The 18,508-nt window shown below is 42.1% G+C and overlaps 1 protein-coding gene and 4 non-coding genes across 7 annotated transcripts; 1 reads left to right on the forward strand and 4 right to left on the reverse strand.

The window, feature by feature from the left end:
* HMGN4 (high mobility group nucleosomal binding domain 4) lies at nucleotides 1–6,956 on the reverse strand. 3 transcript variants are annotated; one of them, XM_043450781.1, is made up of 3 exons: nucleotides 6,668–6,807; nucleotides 6,458–6,561; nucleotides 1–1,077 (listed from the first exon to the last, which is right to left on the reverse strand). In XM_043450781.1, exon 3 carries the CDS (start codon nucleotides 1,010–1,012, stop codon nucleotides 740–742), a length of 273 nt encoding a protein of 90 aa, XP_043306716.1. In that variant the 5' UTR covers nucleotides 1,013–1,077; nucleotides 6,458–6,561; nucleotides 6,668–6,807; the 3' UTR covers nucleotides 1–739. The 3 variants fall into 3 exon arrangements, with proteins under 3 accessions (XP_043306716.1, XP_043306714.1, XP_043306717.1); XM_043450779.1 differs by lacking the exon at nucleotides 6,458–6,561 and adding an exon at nucleotides 1,938–2,015 and having other exon boundaries at nucleotides 6,668–6,804; XM_043450782.1 differs by lacking the exon at nucleotides 6,458–6,561 and having other exon boundaries at nucleotides 6,668–6,956.
* A 97-nt stretch (nucleotides 6,957–7,053) lies between these two features.
* TRNAV-CAC lies at nucleotides 7,054–7,126 on the reverse strand. Its single transcript has one exon. It is a non-coding gene; the product is annotated as a tRNA-Val (tRNA).
* Nucleotides 7,127–8,055: 929 nt separating this feature from the next.
* Nucleotides 8,056–8,128, reverse strand: TRNAR-ACG. The gene has a single exon. It is a non-coding gene; the product is annotated as a tRNA-Arg (tRNA).
* A 3,517-nt stretch (nucleotides 8,129–11,645) lies between these two features.
* On the forward strand, nucleotides 11,646–11,719 carry TRNAT-AGU. The gene has a single exon. It is a non-coding gene; the product is annotated as a tRNA-Thr (tRNA).
* A 4,511-nt stretch (nucleotides 11,720–16,230) lies between these two features.
* Nucleotides 16,231–16,313, reverse strand: TRNAL-CAG. Its single transcript has one exon. It is a non-coding gene; the product is annotated as a tRNA-Leu (tRNA).
* Between the last annotated feature and the right edge of the window lie 2,195 nt (nucleotides 16,314–18,508).

Here is an 18,508-nt window from a genome sequence, read left to right on the forward strand (position 1 = left end):
TAACTTGTATCCAGCTTTATAAGAGACTTTCAAAAATAGTTATTTCCAGCAGGACATGGGTGACATTCCATAACATCTTACAACTTTCAAACTCCCCTCTCCAAAAAGTCAACAAAGTCTGTTGTTACAATAAACAGAAAAAATTTTCAAAAAGGATGATTATTTCACATGAGGCATTTAAGAGATTTTCACAGGTCAACTCTGACATGGAGGAAAGGAACTAAAAACTCCAGGATTATAAATGAGATGATTCACAAACTACAAACAGGAATCCTGGTTCTTCTGAGCAACACCATCTTGATGTCATCACCAGAAAGCCTGAGTATTGTTACCTGATGCAGCTGATTCTACGGGTGTCAAGGCCGTATCATGACTCCTGGTTTCAGGAAGTCAAGAATGTGCTGATGACATCAAGAAAGGAGAAGACATGAAGTAATTTTTCTCCACACAGTAAGGCTTCTGAGCCATAGTGGCTGACATGTGTGAATGTCAGAGAATCTCTCCCGGGAACCAAGAATAATCTTCAAATACTTCTATTTCCCCCCATTTCAATCCAGCTTCTGAAACATTCTACTAGTGGTTATTTGCCCTTTCCACAAAAGACAACAACGAAGTATCTCATGTGCTAACAACATAACTTAAAAAAAAAAAAAATCTACATTTTTATAAAAGTTGATTTAAAAATAGTATTTCAAACAGTAGAGTCACTAGAAGTACAGAGCTATCAAAAAGGTACACTTCATTTGGCATCCCCAGTGCCTTCTGCTTTCTGTGACTGGACTGTAGAGGCATCTCGGTTTTTCGCAGGGTTGTTCCCATCCTTGCCGACTTCTGCTTTCCCCTTTCTCCCTTTGGCCAGCTTCTCTCCCTTCTTTGCAGGGGCCTTTTTTGGCCTGGGCTCTGGTTTTGGAAGGGCAGGTTTAGCAGACAACCGTGCTGATCTCCTCTGCGGCTCATCCTTCACCTTCCCTTTGTCACCTTTAGCATCTCCTTTTGCCTTTCTCTTGGGCATGGTGGCAGCAGTGCTTGGCAGCCCAAGGGGTTCTTCTGTCTTTCTCACTGTTCCTAGAAAGATTTCTTTGACAAGACACAAAAAGTGTAAGTCATAAAGAAAAAGACTGATAAATTTAACTACGTTAAAATTCACACTTAACTATATTAAAATTTGTAATTTATATAACAAAAAGATGTATAAGAAAGTTAAGTTACAAGCTGGGGAAAGATCTTCATAATACATATAACTGACAAAGGATTAGAGTCCAGACTATGTAAAGAATTCCCACAGATCCATGAGAAAAGGATGAAAAGAAAATTTAAAAACAATGGGCAAAAGTATTAATAAGTACTTCTTAGAGAAAGCATAAATGGTGAATAAGCAAATAAAAAGGTAAACTTCATTAGTAATATGGGAATGAATAAAAAAACCAAAGGATATAACATTTCATATCCATCAAATTGGTAAACTGTCTGACAATCTTAAGGGCTCAGCAGATGTGGAACAATTAAAATGCATACACTTCTAGGGTGTGTGTTCATATGTGTGTAAATTAGTGTGTGGCATTATTTAAAGCAATTTCACCTCTAGGTGTTTACTTGGAGGAATTCTTGGAGGTGTGCATAGGAGACCCCCTACAAGAATGTTTATAGCAATTCTGTAATTTAAAGAACCTAAAAAGCACCCAATGTCCTTCAATAGAATAAATAAATTTTGGTAATATCTGCACAAGGGAATACTATGCAGCAGTAGAAATGAAAAGATTACAGCTACATGCAAAAATATGGATGAATCTCAAGAACACAATGTTGGGCAAAAAAACAGAGTTGCAAAATGGATCTACAGTATAGATCCACTTCTAAGTGTAAAACTAAATGACTTTTTCTATGCAGTAAGACTAAAAAGAGCCAGGGATAAATATAAAAATCAAAACAGTAGTTACCTCAAAGGAAGCTGAGAAAAGGATGGTGCTCATCCAGAAATAAGAGGGTGGGAGTTCTTTCCCTTAAACTAGAAGAGGCTGGGGAATGAAACATGAGTAATGCACCATTATTCTCTATATTTTACAGAGAGTAATTTTATGTGTCTGCTCAAGAATAAAAGTCACTTAAAAAAGGTGGGTAGCCCAGAGCACAGATTCAAGGTCACACAGAATAGAAATGGTTTATTTTGAGTCTCAGTAATTAGGACTTGGGCCCATGGCTGGTATTCAAACACTATGGAAATTTTTTAAAGTTTTAGGCCAAGATTAGCTACTCATCCTTGTGTCCCATCCTTGAAAATGTTACCTGGGGAATTCTGTAACCCTATGCCCTGCCTTACTCCATAATATTTTATTTTAAGAAAAAAAAATTATCTTTTATGTAAATTGCTCCAGAGTTTTGTTTGGTACTTTTGCTGGATCTCACCATCTAGATAGAGTGGGCAAACATGGTCCTTGAGTAAACTTAGATTTTTTTTTTAGCAAACTTAGATTTGATTTTTATATTCCTTGGCTAACAAAGGCAAGTGACCACCTGTAAATGGTGCTAAAACATCAAATTACTATTTTTCCACTATGACTAGAACTTCTGGAAATTTTGTAGTTTTCCTTCCTTCTTGTGGAACAGAGCGAGAAATGAGTTAAAATAAAGAGGCTCAGTGGTAAAGATGTGCTTACAATGAAGGAGATGCCAGTTTGATTCCTAGGTTGGGAAGATCCCCTGGAGAAGGAAATGGCAACCCACTCCAGTATTGCTGCCTGGGAAATCCCAGGACAGAGGAGCCTGGCAGGATATGGTCCATGAGGTATGGCAAGTCATTCTCCTTCCATCTCACTCCAGCTTGTTTCTTAGCCCATGTCCTGTCCTGGGAATGCTCACAGTCTGTTTCCTAGGCTCAGTCTTCATGTTAGATCCCTTGAAATCCATCCCAAGCAGAGGAACCAGGGTCACCACATGTCAAAGGCCCAAACACAGCAAGTGACAACAAAGATAAATTCAAGAAAAACAGGCCACAAGCTGGATTCTGGATCTGAGTATATGAATATGGATTACATCCTTGAAACTCACACTTAGGGAGTTTATCAGGAGAAGAGGTGACTGACCTTACAAATATAGGAGATAAATGCACAAACAATGAAAAAGCTGGCAGGATAAACGTTATGTCATTTTCATGAAGACCAAGGAGGTCCGGGAAGAAAAGGCTCTCACTGCACGTATTAATTTAACATAAATTACTTGAGGTAGAGTACAGGGAATTTTTTTAGGGCAATGAAACTATTCTGTATGCTACAAACTGTAATGTTGGATAATGACATCACATATCAGAGAAAACCCACAGAACTACATACAAAGCATGAACCTTAATGTAAATAATAATTATAATAATTAGTTATTAATAATATATAAATATTGGCTCATCCATTGTAACAACAATGCAAGTTGTTAATAATGGAGGTAGAGAGAGAGGAAATATATGGGAACTCTCTTTCTGCTAAACCTAAAACTGTTCTAAAGAAATAAAGTCTACAGTTAAACAAAAACATTTTAAAAAAGAAAGAAATAATTTGCTAGGTGATAAAACATATGTGTCACAGGACTATAAATATTCCATCAGGCATGTGAATGAAAAGAAAAATTATTAATTGGCAGATAAATCTTTTCTAAGATTATTTTTTACTTAAAAAATGTTTAATTGAAATATAGTTGATATACAATATGATTTTAGCTTCAAGTGTGGCAGATAAATTTTTAAAGTAAAATAACTTTTGGGAATACAGAGATAAGACTTTCAATGGTATCAACGAGGCAAGAAATTATCAAGACAGATACTGAGGTTGTTTTCCCAAGACATGGCAACAATTTTAAAAGTTTTAGGAATCTAACAATTCCCTTTTGTTAAAATAACACTTCTCATGGCAAAATTGTATTAACAGACAACAGAACAAGTTTGTGAAAGTTCTGAATCATTGCAATTCATATTGTAAAGAACTGGACTGAAATTCTTGAGAAAAATCTCAAATTAACCCTTCATTTAACCAAATTGCTTGTTTTATGATGTAGTAGCCTTAAGGGAGGGGGTGGCGGATATCCTTTTCTAAAAATCCTTTTCTTAGCTATGAAGATTTGTGGGTTTTTTTTATATTAGAAAAAGACCTACGATGTTTAAATATACTGACAGAAATAGTTTTTAAAAAAGACTAATAGAGAAATAAAAAGCAAATGATGTTTTTATTCTGCAATAAAAATATACAAATGGTTAGTAAAATGAGATGCAGGTGTACTAAAATCTTCTGCAAAGTTAACTTCTGGGAATTCCCCAAACTGTGTCAATAATATATAAAATCCATCAATCTCTGTCCCCAGAAATGGGCTGAATTTGTCCACCGCCCCCCCCCCCCCAACCAAATTCATAGGTTGAAGTCTTAACCCTCAGTACCTCAGACTGTGACTGTATTGGGAGATGGGGCCTTTAAAGAGATGAATAAGTAAAATGAATTTATATGGGTGGGTCTTAATCCAATGACCATAATATTGGATATTAGGACACAGATAATACAGAGAGGACCACATGAGGATACAGCAAGAAGATGCCATCTGTAAGTCAAAGAGAGAGGTTTCAGAATAAGCTGAACCTGCCACCACCTTGATCTTGGACTTCCAGCTTCCAGGACTGTGAGAAAATAAATGTCTGTGGTTCAAGATGTTCAGTCTGTGATGTTTTGTTATGGCAGTCCTAACAAACAAGTACGGGAGGAAAGAGTGTAAAGGCCTCAGTGACTTATGACATATCTTGTATTAGATTAATTCTGATGTTTTGCCCAGCTCTCAAAAATCTTTTTTCCCCGCTTTTTTTTTTTCTCTTTCATCATGAGCCTGTCTCTACTATCCGAGGACCAAATCCCACCTCATCCCATACGCACCCCACACCATCCCAGCAAAGGCACATTTTAGCAGCATCCTTTTGCTCCTTTGATTGTTACTGAACTGGGTTCTAGGAAGTTTGGTCTACTTGGGTTCTGGTTTCAATCCTACCCCAAAGTCAGAAGGCCACCCTCTTCTCTCCGCCTCTTACTTATGGCAAGATAGTGCCTTGGGGTTGGAGGGAAGACCTGGAAGATGGTTACACCAAGCTTAGGAAGGAGAGAATAGAGGATATAGTATAAATAAATAAAAGATCCTATTCAAGGTGCGGTATACTCACTACAGGAGCAAGAGGTCACACAGTGTCACTCTCCAAGGCCTATTTGTTCACATTCCAAGGTGGGCAGACTGAGCTTCCATGTGAGGTTAAGTGAGAGAGACTGGGGGAGGGAGGGAGGGTTAGTAGGTGAAGGTAAGAAAGGGCAGAGTTTAAAAGGGTAGGGCTACTGCTGGATCTTGTCAGAACACACCTGATTTGAAGAGAAGGAGAGAGCCATAAGCTTCCAGACAAATTGTCACCCATCTACAACACATTGGCTTGGGGCACACTCAGCTTCCCTGCTAAAGGACTCCTGCTCCTTGGCATCAGAGAAAGATGGAGAGGATGAATCCTCATCACCTTCTGGGCCCCTGAAACCCTTGTTCCTCTCAAGGCATCACATTAACTCACCTGTATTTCTGAGTAGTATAGAGGAATTTTAAGTGAAAATGTCTTAGATAACTTTGCATTGAGCATCTGCAAAACTTACTGTCTTGCTAACAAGCGAAACTATTAGAAGATGATAAAAGCATGGGTCTTCCAGAGAAGGTATGAAAATGGAGGAGTAATAGGGCTGGGAAAGGGATGCCTATACACATTGCTTGTTAAAAAACGGAAGGAAGAAAGAAAAAAAAAAACAGTTCACAACAGTTTATTAGATAAGTATTGTCCTTTCTTGTCTTAAGGCCATAAAAACATCACATTCATATTAGTCATTTGAGGGAACCTGGAGCAATGTGATCTGAGAGACTAGGCTTGGCTAACTGTTAGAAATAGTAACAATAATAATACTAATTCATCTAAGAAGATCCTGAGGATATACCCAAGGCTGTTTGGTGTTATAGCAAGACTTCTTTCCCAGAAAAGCGTTTGATTGATTCACTTAACATGGAAGCAGGTCATGTCAGAAACAGAGTTAAAAAGCCAGACCCCAGGGCACAAATCCTGGTTTTAAACAAGTGCTGCCAGTGACTTCTCAAGCTTCAAAACAATACGCAAAATCCACAGTTGGCCCATTTCTTAACTTTGGGATCTTTTTTCTTGTTGACAGGGAAAGGCCAAAGTGGAGGCAGACTCAGCCCTTCGGTGTCTCCTTTAGGAGGGGGTTCTCAGAGGTGAGGCCTCGTAAGCTGGGGAAGGGCGGTGAGAAAGAGTCCAGGCCAGGGCAGCCCAGCCCACAGCCCTGCTGGCCCAAGGTTTTCAAATCCCCTCCTCACCTCCCTTTTTTTCTGCCCTAGCGTCTCCGTGAGGGGACTTCTCATCCCTGAAGGACCTGAAATCTCTGTAACCTTCACGTCCCGGATTCCTCTTTTCCCAAAGATTCACAGTCGAAGGCCCGGAGAGCCACGCAGCCGTTCTGGAGAGTGGAGGGCAAGGTGGGGCTGTCGGGGGCCCGAGGTCACCTAATCACGACAAGGGCCAGATTGCAGAAGGGTCGCCAATCTACGGAGGGCAGCGGGATTACCCCGGTTTTCCGGAGACGCAGGCTCAGGCTCCCCCGGTACTCACCCGAGTCTCGCGGCCGTCCGAGGGGCGCGGGACTCCCAGCTGCCGGCCTGCAGCGCCGGTGCCCGGGGCTGAGGCAGGGCCGTCGCAGACCGCAGGCTGGCGAAGAGACGCCCGGAGCTGGGCGCTGCCGGGAACAGGAAGGCAAGTCAAGGCAAGGATGCGCTTCCGGGGCTGCGGGCTGCGGGCAGCCTCGGCTAGCCCGGGACTGCCCGGCTCTCCCCCGCGCGAAGCGTGTGTCCGCTTCCGGGGCCGCGGGCTCCCGACCCACTCTGAGCAGCGTGGCCTCAGCACCACGGCCTGGGGCGAGAGAAATAAGAAAAGGAGGTGTGAAGATTGTTGACTACCTGAAGTTTTAAAGGTAGCCCAGGTCGCTAAAGAAAAAGAGCTGTTTCCGCCCGGTTTCGAACCGGGGACCTTTCGCGTGTGAGGCGAACGTGATAACCACTACACTACGGAAACTCCACAGTAGCCGGTGCCCCCAGTAGACACTTTCTGCTAAAAATAGACTCCTCCCATTTCCTCCTCCCCTTCTGATTTCTCCCTTTTATCCTTGCAATTGTGCATTGTTAATATGCGAGTGGTTCTTCTACTACTCTCCCAAATAAGAGAGGCCAATTAGATGCGCAAACCAAGCCCCTGCAGCATACAGATCTTAAGCCAAATTCTTAATATATTCTTATTCTGGAAATGACCGGATGGAGGAGAAAAAGAGACTTCAACCCCTTCACTCTTTTCTCCGCCCCCCCCCCCCGACTCACTATTACTTTTCAATCTGAACTTTTGGATTTTAATTTCTTTCTCTTGCCTTACTGCTGGTGCTGCTGCTAAATCGCTTCAGTCGTGTCCGACTCTGTGCGACCCCATAGACGGCAGCCCACTAGGCTCCTCTGTTCCTGGGATTCTCCAGGCAAGAATACTGGAGTGGGTTGCCATTTCCTTCTCCAATGCATGAAAGTGAAAAGTGACAGTGAAGTAGCTCAGTCGTGCCCGACTCTCAGCGACCCCATGGACTGCAGCCTACCAGGCTCCTCCGTCCATGGGATTTTCCAGGCAAGAGTACTGGAGTGGGGTGCCATTGCCTTTTCCCTTGCGTTACTAGGTTACCTCAAACCCATCTGTCAGTCAAAATGGCCCGGCGGGGCTGGGCGGGTCATCCAGCCCTGGCACAGTTCTCTGTCCGGCTTTGGCTAGCGCCACCGCATGGTCGGACGCAGAATTTGCTCTGCAAAGGAGTTCTGACCCCAGTTGTGGTCAACAGCGGGTCCTTCTCGCTCCCGAGACTTACAGGCAGTGGAAGTTGAAACTTCACCTTGCAGTGGATTTTCTAACTCTACCCAGTTTCTCAGTGGTCAGCAGAGGTAAATGAGTAAAAGTGAAGATGCGCACTACGAGCCAGCCAGGAGTCGAACCTGGAATCTTCTGATCCGTAGTCAGACGCGTTATCCATTGCGCCACTGGCCCCCGCACGTGGGTGGCTGGGAGGCGGATCTACCTTCATCAGAAACTAGGCGGCGGCACATTTCCACTTTTTGGAGTCTGCTCCTAGGTCCGAAAGCCACGTTTTCTTGGCTAGTTCAGACTGCAGAGCGTAAACCCTCTGGCGGCCACTTCGTCTGCACGCTTCCCAGCGTCTGTGCTCCTTTCTCAGTATGTCTATACCGACCCCTGCACCCTCTCTGTCCCCAAATCACCTCTCCCTTCATTCATTCATTCATTCAACCAATATTACCATTCAAGGCACTGGAAATACGACCGAAGAAAACAAGTTGTGATCCTTGACCGCAAGAAGATTGCATGGACGTAGCTAAGACGGTATTAAAACACCCAATAAATGAAATAACCGTGATAAGCACTTAGAGGTAAAAAAGACAAACGGGAAAGAGAATTAAAAAGTCCATCAAGGAAAGGGATGAATGATAAATAAGGTTATCTAGGAAAAGAGCCATCTGGAACTGTGGAAATCTCCAGGGCAAAATCCTGGAGGTGGGAGCTTGCTTGGGACATTTCAGCAATGTCGAAGAGGCCAGTGCTGGGCGGAGAGGGGTAGGAGACCTCGGAGAGATAACCTCGGGCCTAGTACGCCCTTATCTAGACTTTGGCTGTTACTCCCTAAGAAACTGGAAGTCTTTGTGATGCCAAAATCTTGGCTCTCTGTCCACCCATGCTAAACAGAAATACGGAAGCAGTCATGGAGGAGAGGGAAAGAGTGGCTTCATTTCTTTGCCAGGCAAACGGGGAACACAGTAGGCTAGGGCCTCAAGAACTGTGCCCCACCCCGCCCCTTCCCTGGCGAATAGGGAGAAGTTATACAGTCAGGCAGAGGTATATGATAAGGATCAAGGCAGTAACAGTCTAGCATTCTTCTTCTGCCAAGTTTCAAAAGGGTGGGGTTGCTGACAAGATTAGGGTGTGTGCCAGTCTCGGGTGATCAGGTTTCCTAATTCTGATGATTCTCTCTAGTCCCTTTAATCTTGCTTCGGGTGGTCTCCGGGCTGCCCCTCCTTTGATTAACACTGTTAGAATCTGCTCTTTGGAACTCAGAGAGGGTCATGGAGGCTGGAGTCTTACCTTCAAGAAATGGGGGACAAAAAGGCCTCCCTCTATGCCCAGGATCCCTCTGCTCCACATAATATCTGCAAAGACCTCCCTTTGTTTTGAAGCTTTTGTAAGGTGTTTTTTTGGTTTTTTTTTTTTTCTTTCCTTTTTTGGCTTCCTCAGATTTCTCTGGTGTTCTGACATGAGCTGAAGCTTGCTTTCATTTTGTTTTTAGAGATCTTCTACTAGGTCTTTTCCGAGGGTTCCAGTTTCCAGTCTTTTCTTCAGGGTTTGTCCCAGCTAGAAAAAGAGAAACAGAGAGTCCAGAAAAAACATAACCAGTAGGAAAATATACATTTATTTCTAGAAATTGGCTTATGTGATTGTGGTGACTGACAAGTCTGAAATCTGTATTGCTGGATGGCAGTCTAGAAAAATCACAGTCAGCAGCTGATGCTATAGTCTTGAGACAGAGTTTCTTCTTCCTTAGGAAAACCTCCATTTTGCTCTTAAGTCTTTGAACTTGTTAGATAACAGCCATGCACATTACTGAGGATAATCTCTTTTACTTATTATAGTCAACTAATTGTAGATGTTAACCACATGTATAAAATATCTTCACAGCAACATGTACAGTACAGTTCATTCGTTCAGTTGTGTCCAATTCTTTGCAATCCCATGGACTGCAGCATGCCAGGCTTCCCTTCCCAACTCTCACACCCATACATGATGCACATCAATGTTTAATTAAATAACTGCAATATGTACATTAGTGTTTAATTGAATAACTGGGCTCTGTAGACTAGCCAAGTTGACATGTAAAATCAATCATCCCTGTGGTGAATCTCCTCCTCCCTGGGTCACAGTGCACTATTCTTCCAGTTCTCTCCCAAGTATTTGGGAAATAATAGCACTATTTCCACTCTCAGGAGTCTATGACACAGAGATCTACACCTTCTCCAATTGCAGTTGTGTGGAACAGAGCCAATGTCAGGGGCCTGTCCATGGTCTTTGCAGATCATATCCAGATTTCTGAAAATGATTGCTCTTAGTCTCTTTTTCTCCCAAGATTTGTCTCTGGCTTGTTAAAAAACTCCTTTGACTTCTCAGAATTTCTGTGCAAATTTTGAACACCTGCCAGTCAAAGGAAAAACCCAAACCAAATATTACTAGCTCTGATGTCTTTCTAAATGTCCACTCCAGCTTGAACAAAGTCATGTTAGGTGTGACTGTGCTGTTTATGATTATCTTGGCTCCAAGCACATTAATATAACGATGGTTAATCTTATATTATTAAAGAAATCGGTGCTTACTTATTTCATGGAGTCAATCAGACTGTGCGTCAAGTTCATAGACTCAATCGTTTTATGAAAAAGAAATCTAGCAGAGTCAGGGCTTTTTAACCTCTCCCTCACATCCTGTTTGCAGGCAGAGATTAATGCCAATGGCTGGTTTAGAGTGACACAGAGATATCCTTCAATATTGATACAGTTTAAAAATACCAACATGTTAATTTCAGGGTTTTCAGAATGGTCAGGGATTTCAAGCAAGCAGCCGATTATAATTACAGGTTTCCTTTGGGAAGTTACTTTCACAGCTATGGCAACAATTTATAAAACTCTTGCCAGTTCCATTAAAGTCCTTTGTCTAAGGACATATCTATTTCACAGAATAGAATGAATTTGGAACAGTTATAAATACACAAGCACTTATGAAAATATAGTACTTCTTGTGGATGCTCTCAATTTAACAGTTTTATCAAGTAGATCCTTTGGATAAGTTATCGAACAAGAAAGCTTCTCTTCCTCTAGCTGCAGAGGAGAGGAAATTGTTCCTTTACCTCTTTCCAAGACTAGGTTTTAATAATGAAATCTTGAATTTTTTAAAGATACGACTTAGTCAAGCAAGAAGCAGGCAGGTGGGAGCCAATTTTAGGGAAAGAAATGGGGTAAGGAAGAACGCGAATTTTAATTAAAATCCATGAAATAAAGAACACAGGGCGTTCTTTCTGCAGGGACCAGTTCTTGGTGCAGAAAGTGTTCTGGTGCAAATGTGTTACAGGACTCAGAGGGGTGTTCTCCTGTAAATGTGGCTAATTTCCTTTCCTCCAGGGGCCCCAGGTCATACTTCACCCAAGAAAGCCTGAGCTGCTGAACTCTTGCCCTTCCTGGCAATTTCCGGAGACTCCTCTGGCGCCGCCCGGGGCTTCAGGCTCGCTCCCGAGATTCCCTCACCTCACTCCTGCACGGAGGGTCTCAGTTTTCCTTTGGCCGCGCGGTTTTTTAGGTCTTTGGGGCAGAAGCAGGGGTTCATCTTTAGGGTTGGGGAGATCATCTGGGGAGCTCACCCGAGCGTCAATACAAGGAAATACATACACAGGGGAGGGGAAAAAAAGCTAAGATCATTCCTTTTCTATGTTGATTTGGAAGCTGGCAAGCGTGTTGGCTCCGTGGCTTAGCTGGTTAAAGCGCCTGTCTAGTAAACAGGAGATCCTGGGTTCGAATCCCAGCGGGGCCTTTTGTGGTTTTCCTGCCCCCAAAAAAGGATACAGGGAGATCGTAAACTCAATCAACTTTAAGGTGTACATTTTCCCTATGGTGTTTTACGAAAGTGCTTTATGTGGCTCTGAGAGTGGGGACTGTTTTACTGTTTACAAAAAAAGAAAAAGAGGACACCAAGATAAATTTGTTTTTCTTTCAGAATAATTTCTACCTTTCTTACATTTTCATGTAATTTTTTTTTTCAGCAAGTACCAAAGGAGCCAGGGAAAGCAGAAGGCAAAGGAACCAGATTTAAACTACAAGAGGCATAATAATCTCTAGTCATTCTATTCTTTTCCCTGGTGAAATCCTAAATGGATGCACTTTCATAATCTACAGGCAATATTTTTAATCAGGATCAACCTCTGGAATGATCCATAAATGTGTTGCTGAGAAGGCTTATTGTTGTTCAGTCGGTAAGTAGTGTCTGACTCGACTGGAGTCCGTGGGCTGTAGCCCACCAGGCTTTTTGTCTTTCACTATCTCAAATGTGCTCAAATTCATGTCCATTGGGTTGGTGATGCTATGTAACCATCTCATCCTCTGCTGCCCCCTCCATTTGCCTTCAATCTTTCCCAGCATCAGTTGGCTCTTGGCATCAGGTGGCCAAAGTGTTGGAGCTTCAGCTTCAGCAGCAGTACTTACAATGAATATTCATGGTTGATTTCCTTTAGGACTGACTGGTTTGATCTCTTTGCTGTTCAAGGGACTCTCAAGAGTCTTCTCCAGCACCACCATTCGAAAGAATAAATTCTTTTGCGTTCAGCCTTCTTCATGGTCCAACTCTCAAATCTGTACTTGATTACTGGAAAAAATATAGCTTTGACCATATAAACCATTGTCAGTGAAGTGATGTCTCTGCTTCTTAATACACTATCTAGGTTTGTCACAGCCTTCCTTCCAAGGAGCAAGTGTCTTTTAATTTCATGACTGCAGTCACCATCTGCAGTGATTTTGGAGACCAAGAAAAGAAAATCTGTCACTGCTTCCACTTTCCCCCCTTCTATTTGCCATGAAGTGATGAGACCAGATGCCATGATCTTATTTTTCTTGAACCTTAGAGAATGCTGCAGCATCTCAATGCATACCAACCACTGAAATCCAACCATATAACATGAGTTGTAAATGACTATTTTAAAAGGTGGTCTTGTGCTCAGAGTTTTTTTGGAAAGGAAAATCAAAGAGGAAAATACTTGTCACAGTGATTTCAGAAAGAAGTTATCAGGAGAAGCATCCTTTTGATTGTATACCCACAGGGTGGATATCCCACTAGAACAGACTGACCTGAAGCTGTTAGCATCCAGGCTGACTTGAAGAAGCAGTCCAGGAGGGTCTAGGGTGCCTTCTTCCAAACTCTATAAGAGAGAGGAAGGAAATATGAGAAGTGGAAAAGAAGTCTAGAGTCTTGCTCATAATTTGGCCCCTTTACATAGAAACTCAAGATCAGGGAAACGAAGTTCATTGTAACTGTTACCCACTTGCTCATCTCCCAAGACCAACCCTTCAACTGACAACAGTTGAAGGGTTGTCAACAGTTGAAATATGATCTTCTGTTCTATCTGCAGAAACAAAATGTCCCAACACTTTGAAGAATAGTTCAGAAAACAATTCCACTTTTATGGAGACTTCCTCCACTCACTCTGCAGCTTATTTCCCCACTTTTCCTTATAGACATTGCAGAGCAATGGAAGTGTCAATGAAAATTCAATAATCAACTTAAGAAGAAAAAAAAGGGAATTTTATTTGAGCTAAACCGAGGATTATAACCAGGAGACAGGTCCTCAGAAAACTCTGACAACTGTTCTACTTGTTAGAAGTTGAACAGTCATATGCATTTTTGAGACAAAGGATAGTACATCAACATGACATGCTGATATTTTATGTGAAGTTCACCAAGGTTATACCTAGTCCATAGAAGCACATACAAAACAAGCATACAGTTACCATACTCCCTACAAAACTGGTAAAGAATGCTATTCTTTTAAGAAAAGGAAAGAGGGAAAAAGAAAGAGTGAAAAAATGATCTTTATGGTGGAGCAGTCACTTCCATCTTTGAGGTACTGTGGTTAATGTGCACACTGCACATTAAGGAGGGAGGAGGGCCAAACAAACACACAAGGAGAATTTTATGTTTAATTTTTCTGCCCTACTTTAATATACAAATTTTATTTCATCAAGAGACAGACCCTCTTTTTCACATGCTTCTATATTCTGCACAACAAAGCCTTTTTCCCAGGCCCAGATCACAGACCTCAAATGGTAAGGCCAGCTGGGTCATGGTAGAGATGTCAACACTAGATCACTCCTTAATTCTGTTACCAAATCTGCCTTAACCTTCACCCTTCTGCTTCATCAGGCTCCAGGAATAACTTTATGAGGATGCTTCCAGCCAAGTGGCCCTCAATAGATTGCCTGATATGTACCATTGAGATAGTGTTACTGGCTACAGAAGCTATGGAATATTCCAGGTGAAGAATTTAGCCATCTCTTCTAAAGTCTAAAAATCTTCCTAACTCTCCATGTATCCATCGTGAAAGCGATTTATGTATACAAGTGGAAATGGTTTACAATTAAATACTTGTTTATCTACCCAGTGCTTATCATGTGGCAGGCACCATGCTAATCTCACTTCGGTCATGAGTTCTGTCCTAAGGAGGTTGATGGAAGAATGAATCAAACAGTTCAATGGCAATTACAGTATAGTGAGATATATCCCCATTGAAGTGGAGGGTACAGTAGACCACACTTTGATACTCAGCTCAGACTGAGTGGAGATAGGAGGTGGGGAAAGACTTCCTGGAAGGAGTGATAGCCAGACTGAGCACGGAGGAGATGTAGGCGAGATCCAGACAAGAAAGTGGGCTGGAGATGAAAGGTTGTTGTTGAGCCGTGAAAGATGTGGGGATTCTTGGCCTCCAGAGGAGAGGAATTCAATCCAGGGCCAATGATGAGGCTTGATTGCTCAGAGCTTTTGTCTAATAAAGTTTTATTAAAGTATAAAAGAGATAGAGAAAGCTTCTGAAATAGACATCAGAAGGGGGCAGAAAGAGTGCCCCTTTGCTAGTCTATAGCCGCATGTTTTATGTCTGTTAGGAAGCTATTGATCAGATAAGAGAGACACCTCAGGGCTGAGTTTCACCGGGCCCCTCTCCCACAATATGCATTTTTGAGATAGGATGGCACGAGGTGTGTCCTCCCCCAGCCATAAAACAATTGATATGAATACTGGTTTGTTAAGCTATTATCAGCCCAAGGTTTGAGAAAAGAAAAAAAAGTTAGTCTTAGGTGGAATCATTTTAAAAAAAGGCAAATTCCATAGCAAACGCATAGTTTCATTAACATAGCTTAAGAAAAACATTTCCATAAGAAAAACGCTTTCGTTAACTCAAGGTTTGAGAAAAGTTAAGTTCAGGTGGAACCAGTGTCGTCGTGGCAACACAGAATTTTAAGAGAAAAAAAAAAATCTGACACTTGCAGGCCACTTCCTCCTTTTGGAGATGCCTGGCCTTCCTGCCTGTTACCTTCTCAAAGAGAGAAGTAGAAGAGGTGCTCCAGGCAAAGGGGACAGTGTGTGGTGAGGAAGAGGATGCTCAGTTTGGGTAAGTGGAAGCAGTAAGAGAATAGTGTGTGCAGATCTTGAAATTCTTCTTTGTCTGGAGATGACCGTAGGCATCCTCAGTATTTATGGCATCATGAAAACCACAGGTGGACTTGATTTGACAGCTGATACAGCTCAGATATTTCATACTTTCTTTTTAAAAGATCATACGTTACCAAAGCAGTATGAGTGGAACTTGAATTAAAAGTTATGGATTGAGTGGGGCCTCTAGCTGGGCTGCTGAGGTTCTCTATGGGGTCGGATCCTTCCGACCCAAGGATCAAACCCTGGTCTCCCGCAGTAATTGAAAGTAATTGTTCTAGATATGATCTAGGTGTATGCACAACATAGTCTAAAAAACTGTGGCCAAAAGGGACAAAGTAAAAATAGAATGAGATATATGACACAGCGGCATTTATGTAAATTAAAAATGTATCTAGTGAAACCAAAAATGTGTTCTACAAAAACACACAGCAAGAAAGAAAAGGATGATCTTTCCAATGATTTCTTAAGGGGGAGTGGGAGATGAGAATTAAAAAATTGAAGAAAGGCAATTAAAAAGGAATCTATAAATAAATAAAACGAAAGAATGGCCCTGTAGACATCAGTGAAAGGAGTAACTTTTATTCAACTCCTTGAATGTAAAGGAGAGAGGGACAGACAGCTAGAGACAGGGAAAGGAGATTAAAATGATTAGATCTTAACTTGTGTTCTGGGTACAAAGTGCTTTCATTTTAGAACTTGGCTAATTTCTTTTCTTTAATATTTAAAATTTTTATTTTGGATAATTTATTTAGGAAAAAAGGAAAAACAGATTAGTCCACAGGGGAAACGTGGGGGAAGGCTGGTGATACACAACAACCTTGTGACCGATTCAAAAACGTTGGCAATGTCAGGAGTGGGATTCGAACCCACGCCTCCAGGGGAGACTGCGACCTGAACGCAGCGCCTTAGACCGCTCGGCCATCCTGACTTGCTCTGTTTAAGCTCCCCTCAAACTTCATTTCAATGTCTACATGAACGATAGTCTTTTTTTTTTTTTTTTTCCTTTTTCTGAGGATGCGGAAATTTTTCAATTAAAAAAGGCAACCACCGGTTTACGTACGGCCCCGACGCCGACCCCGAGTGGAAACACGGAGTCAAGTGCCGGGTTGCGGGGGCCGCCGGGCAGTGTCTTCTGAATGAACGCGGATTCGATTCCAGGCTGCAGCCGGCGGAGCGGCGCTGGGCTGGGTACCCAAGAGTAAGGGAAATTTCTCTCCACTCTCGACAGAATTCTTGTTTATATAATGGCATCCATATTACTGAAATTGCCTTACTTAAACTGACCTGCTCCTGGGAAGGCTTACGCTATTGAGTTTGGTGCTTGCTGGGGCCCAGCCCTCGGGTGCTCATTAACTCCTCCCTCCTTTCCTTTCAGTCCACTAGACCCTCCAGACCCATGTAAGGGGGTCCCAGTGTCTTGCTTCTTGATCTGAATTTTCTAGCTGTACCCTGAGGATTTGTGGACTTTTCTGAATGGATGTTATGCTGCTGCTCTCAAAAAGGAGGCATCAAACTAAAACCAGTTCTGCCTTTCTCTTTCTACAAGTTTGTCAATCTTCCCTTAATTCGTAAGGTTTTCGTACATCTGTGTTTATGTCCAGCAAAGCTTGAACCTCAAAGACTTTCCAACTAGTTTGAAACACTCCTCAAAAAGTATTTAGTTTAAGTCTTTTGAATTAAACAATACAGATTCTTTTTATTTTTTAAAGGAGAGGATGAACCCAAATATTGGTATCGGTTATATTTGAGTGAGATTTGGGATCATTTTTACTTTTTAAAATTAACTTTCACAGGTATTCAAGGAAAAAGACTATTTCCATTTTAAATTTTAAAGTGGCATTTTAGAGTGGCAAGAGTAAAGGCACGTATAGTTGAGAGTCGACTCGGAGTTTTCCAGAGGGCAATTTGAGGAGACCTGAATGTTGTTTGGAGGCAGAAGGAGCAGATGAATAGGGATATGCAGAGAGATGGCACGGAAGAGCTGTTGTTGATTAGTGATGATAGGAGTTGCACAGTTATTTTTCTCTTAATGTGAATATCTGAATCTCTTTTAAAGAGAGGCAGACCCTTTCAAACATGTGATGACCAGAGTTGGTTTTGGTGTGTGAAATGAAGTCCTGTTACTATTATTTCAGGAGCATTTGCATTTTTAAGGCTGGTCTTTAGCTGTGGGGTGAAAGGTTTTAGTTTCTGGTTTAAAAAGAAAGTCAGGCCTTGGAAATACTACAGTTAATTATTTGCAGTGGTGGAAGAGGCCTTTCTGGACCTTCTGAAACCACAGCATCACTGATTCTGCTTCAGGTCATTAAGACAGTCTTTGACGAAGCATCAGCAAGGCCACCTTTCTTCTCTTTCGGAAGATTTGAAAATAAAGCCAGAACTACCAAGACTGTTAATTTCCTCCCCCAGGCACTGGTATCTGGTGCCAGATGGAAAGGAAACTGCAAGGCTTATCACATAAGTTCAGAATCTACTGCCAGTTCAGTACTGTGTTTGGTAACCATTTTCCTTGAAGACCATGAGGAAATAAGAAGGTGAGGGCAGTTGCAGAACTAATTGAAACCTCTGACTATTTCTCTTTCTACTCTCAGAGAGGGGTTCGTGTGGCAGCCCCATTTATTTAGGGTGAGATTTTATATATACATTTCAGGATACGCATTGTACATTAAACTGGCAAAACAACTACTTAAGATTCTCATGTATTTTTTAAAGAAGTTTGGACTTTTTAAGCATAAATGAATACTTTGAAAGCAGAGGTAAATGGTGGTCTTCTCTCAGGAGTCCAATGTAGGGTAGGGTGAATACAGCTTGAGGAAGGGGCAAGGAAAGGAGGATCACCCAAGTTTGTTTGTTTTTCCAGTTATGAGTCATCACCAAATATTTCCTCCAGAGGCTAAGGGTGGGTAGCCGCTGGCACTGTGGCCTTTTTGTAAGTAGCTGGCCCTTCCTGGGACAGGAGGCCCTGTGCTGCCTGCCCTAGTGAGCCTACTGCCATCAGGTCTGGGGATGGGTCTTGGATAAACAGAACCACAGTGCTTTGACCCACTGCATTTCCACACAGGTTTCTTCTCTCTGTTTTGTGTCAGTTCCATTTGTTGGATAAAGAAAGGGAGGTGCAGAAGC

Source organism: Cervus canadensis, chromosome 28 (assembly GCF_019320065.1).
Source record: "Cervus canadensis isolate Bull #8, Minnesota chromosome 28, ASM1932006v1, whole genome shotgun sequence".
Lineage (NCBI taxonomy): Eukaryota > Metazoa > Chordata > Mammalia > Artiodactyla > Cervidae > Cervus > Cervus canadensis.

Bases quoted from the DNA above. Each gene is read 5' to 3' on its own strand.
- HMGN4 (XM_043450782.1), bottom strand. From the start codon at position 1,012: ATGCCCAAGAGAAAGGCAAAAGGAGATGCTAAAGGTGACAAAGGGAAG.